Source organism: Aplysia californica, unplaced genomic scaffold (assembly GCF_000002075.1).
Source record: "Aplysia californica isolate F4 #8 unplaced genomic scaffold, AplCal3.0 scaffold00066, whole genome shotgun sequence".
Lineage (NCBI taxonomy): Eukaryota > Metazoa > Mollusca > Gastropoda > Aplysiida > Aplysiidae > Aplysia > Aplysia californica.
In genome coordinates this window covers 1,252,004-1,255,424 of record NW_004797336.1, presented here as the reverse complement: position 1 = coordinate 1,255,424, position 3,421 = coordinate 1,252,004, and the positions used below count along the sequence as shown (strand labels likewise).

At 38.8% G+C, this 3,421-nt stretch overlaps 1 protein-coding gene across 1 annotated transcript in view; it reads left to right on the top strand.

The window, feature by feature from the left end:
* The window catches only part of LOC101853533, a 25,454-nt gene that overhangs the window by 1,072 nt on the left and 20,961 nt on the right, over positions 1-3,421 (top strand). The window contains exon 2 of the mRNA XM_005093587.3: positions 2,328-2,788. Coding sequence (XP_005093644.1) covers positions 2,401-2,788 — 388 coding nt within the window. The 5' untranslated portion in view covers positions 2,328-2,400. The remainder of the gene's footprint in view (positions 1-2,327; positions 2,789-3,421) is intronic.

Here is a 3,421-nt window from a genome sequence, read left to right as displayed (position 1 = left end):
AAAGAAACCACAGCCAAAAAACAACCTAAACACCTTCAACCTCCGGGAATATCTTTTAGGAAATAAGATCATGGTCAGTCAGGGAAGAGGAAGAGTTTATTGAACCGAGTTCTTTGTCAGAGAACACTCTCCGCGTCCCTTTCTTTCCACTGACCATGATCTATTCCTCTTAGATATCCCGGAGGTTGAAGGTGTTAGGTGTTTTTGGTGTGTTGTTTTTGTGTTTTGTGTTTGTTTGTTTGTCTGTTTTACTTTGCTTTAATGTGTTTGGTTTGGTTGTTGCTGTTTTTTACTTTCATTTCACATGCTTTTAAGAAACATGCTCGTATATTTTTAAAAAGGGAATTGAGGGTATTCATTTGTGTGAAGGCAATTCATGTTGTAAATGTTGCCGTTTTGTTATTCATTAACGTTCGTACTGGACAAAGGCATAATGAATTTCTGAACTTTAATATTATTCATTATTGCGTTTAGAAAGGTGAATTAACTACGCTTTTACCGGGATTTTCCCGCATCTTAGAAATGTTTAGTAATTGCATATTTTAGTGACAAAAAAGAAAATAAACACAAAAGCAAAGTGAAACATAAAGAAATACACCGGCAAAAGTTAAAAGAACCCCCTGATTTAACAAGTTCGACTGTATGGACCACTGTCACTTTTAAAGTATCGGTCAGTGATCCGTGTATCTTTTCTTTCTTTTATATCATTTTAATATCTGTCTCCTCTTTAGCAAACTCTTTGCCTCTTTTGGCACCTCATCTCAGTCCAATGGCTCTATGTGTTTAGCGGTTCTGGCTTCATGCTGTAAAATAGAGTACAAAGATATTCCTTTGGCGGCGCCTATGGGTTGTTTTCGACTTGAGTGAACGTTTTCATTTTTATTTACTTTTGAATACATGTAATTTTGTTGTTGTTGTAGCAGTTGTTGTTGTTTGGGGGGTGGGGGTGGTTGGCTTGTTGGGTTGGGGTTTTTTTTGTTTTTTTTTGGGGGGGGGGCTGGGATAGGTATTGTTGAGGTTGTGGGGAGTGCGGGCGGGAGGAGTTTTTAATTTTGTTTTTGTTTTGAGGCTGTTGTTTTTTTCTTTTTTGGGGCGGGGGGGGGTTGTTTCATCATTTTGCTTACTTTTTTAAAAGTTAACGAGCTTGAGAATTGACAAGCGGTCAAAACAGGAAGAGACTTGAAACATTTACAAACATTGCCAGCCGTCTAATTGTTTTTGAGAAAAAAACATGCAGTTCACACTTTTGATACTTCACTGTGTGCGTAACCCAAGTTCAAATCCACAACAGGCTATTCTTGAATTTGGATCAATAGTGTCTCATCCCCCCCCCCCAAGAAAAAACCCCAAAAAAGCTGTTAAATAAAAGAAAAAATTGTATAAGGAATGAAATGAAATTGAAAATAGAAATAATTATTTCTTTTTCAAATATTAATATTATTTGGTCGTCAGGAAGACGAAGTATCAAATCTTAACCCTCACATTTTAAACAACATTATTGTTTACATTATTGTAGACCTATGCAATACCATTGTTAGGGATGTCTAGTTTGGCTGTTATACACTGGCCAGATCAGCTTCATTCATGGTTTGTTGAGTTGACTCCCCGATTTCTCACAAACGGATAGCTAACTACTCGGCGATGTTCACCCATCTTTCGGCAGCAGTTATAAATCGTTTTCGTTGCAGTTTCTTAATTTATGATGTTTTTGGCACGTGCCCAAGAGATAAAATTATATTTGTCGAAATTCAAATTCTTAATGATTAAAATAGAAAGAAAAAGTACATTATGTAGATCGATACAATTATTTAAAAAATTAAACAGGGGGTTTTCCCGTCTTCTGTCCCTTTGTTATACATATATGTACAAATGTATATTAGTGATACGTTCTCTCTCTTTGCTTATAACGGCCTAATGTATTTATTTATTAATTGATTAAAAGCTTTGACTTTCCCTATTTATTTATTTATTTATTTATTTATTTTTAAATTAAATTCATTCATTCATTCATTCATTCATTCATTCATTCATTCATTCATTCATTCATTTATTCATTTATTCATTCTTTCATTCATTCTTTCATTCATTTCTTTCTTTCTTTATTTATATCTTATTTGTTTATTTATTTAAGTAGGGGGTGCGAATGAAATGGGGTTGTTTCAGTAATTGCCTTTACGTTTCATGTCTTTGATTTAATGAATGGTGTCTCTTTTGCCGCGGTCGAAAAGAATAATCTCTGAGCAGTGTCATCGCAGCTGTACTTTTACTGAATGTCGACGATGAACCAACAATAATACGTACCGTACATGCTTCTCCTGTGTCCACAGCTAGAGCAACTTTGTCCCGAGTAAGACACCAGAGCAGCAGTTTGTCACCAGTAAGCCTAATAAAAGAGTTACAATGGCCTCAGCAGTGGTAAGACATTCTATAGACAACATTCTACGAAGCCCAGTGAGCAGCATCAACAAAGACAGACCAGACACCTTCAATTATACCACAGTGAAGCTCGATCTGTCTAGCAACAAGTTCTGCACCAGCAAAGCTCCAACAGCGCCCTCTTCAGAGGTCAGTCAAGCGAACAATAACTCTGTGGGGTCTGTGGACGATAATGAATGCGAGGTCAAGAGAGAGAACCCTGGCGACAGCAGTCACGATGATGAGATCGTGGGGTCAAACGACGACTGCGTGAGCAGGGACGAAGCAGGTGGGAGTGGGGTCACATCTTGTGTCGTGAGTGAGACGGAGGGAAACATCAGCTGGCACCATCGAGCTGCTTCTTCGTGTACAGGTAGGCGAATGTTCTATCTATCTATCTATCTATCTATCTATCTATCTATCTATCTATCTATCTATCTATCTATCTATCTATCTATCTATCTATCTGTCTGTCTGTCTGTCTGTCTGTCTGTCTGTCTGTCTGTCTGTCTGTCTGTCTGTCTGTCTGTCTGTCTGTCTGTCTGTCTGTCTGTCTGTCTGTCTGTCTGTCTTTTCTTTTCTTTTTTTTTTGGTAAGTGATTTACGACGCTTGCAACTGCATAAGGTCATATGAGCGCGCGGGACACACCTAAGATTTTCAGTTAGTGAGAAATTTTGATTTTTGCACGGGTGGCTGCCGAAGCCTACTCTTATCCATTTTGGACCACCAAGGGATCATAACGTGCTCAGCTTGCTCACGGGACCTCCGGGATATTTCGTCCTTGTCCGAGAAGGCTAGGTGTAGATCTTTCTTACCAGAAGATCAGGGGTGTGGCTGAAAGACAGCAGTAAGAACTCATATGACCTTATGCAGTTGCGAGCGCTGTAAAACTCATACTAAAACAACAGCAGTAAGAAGTAGCAAAGGAGAAGCTGTAGAAAGGCTGCAGAAAGAGTCACAAGCCCAGAGGAGGGGGCAAAGGATGTGAGGAGGTTGGAGGGGGGG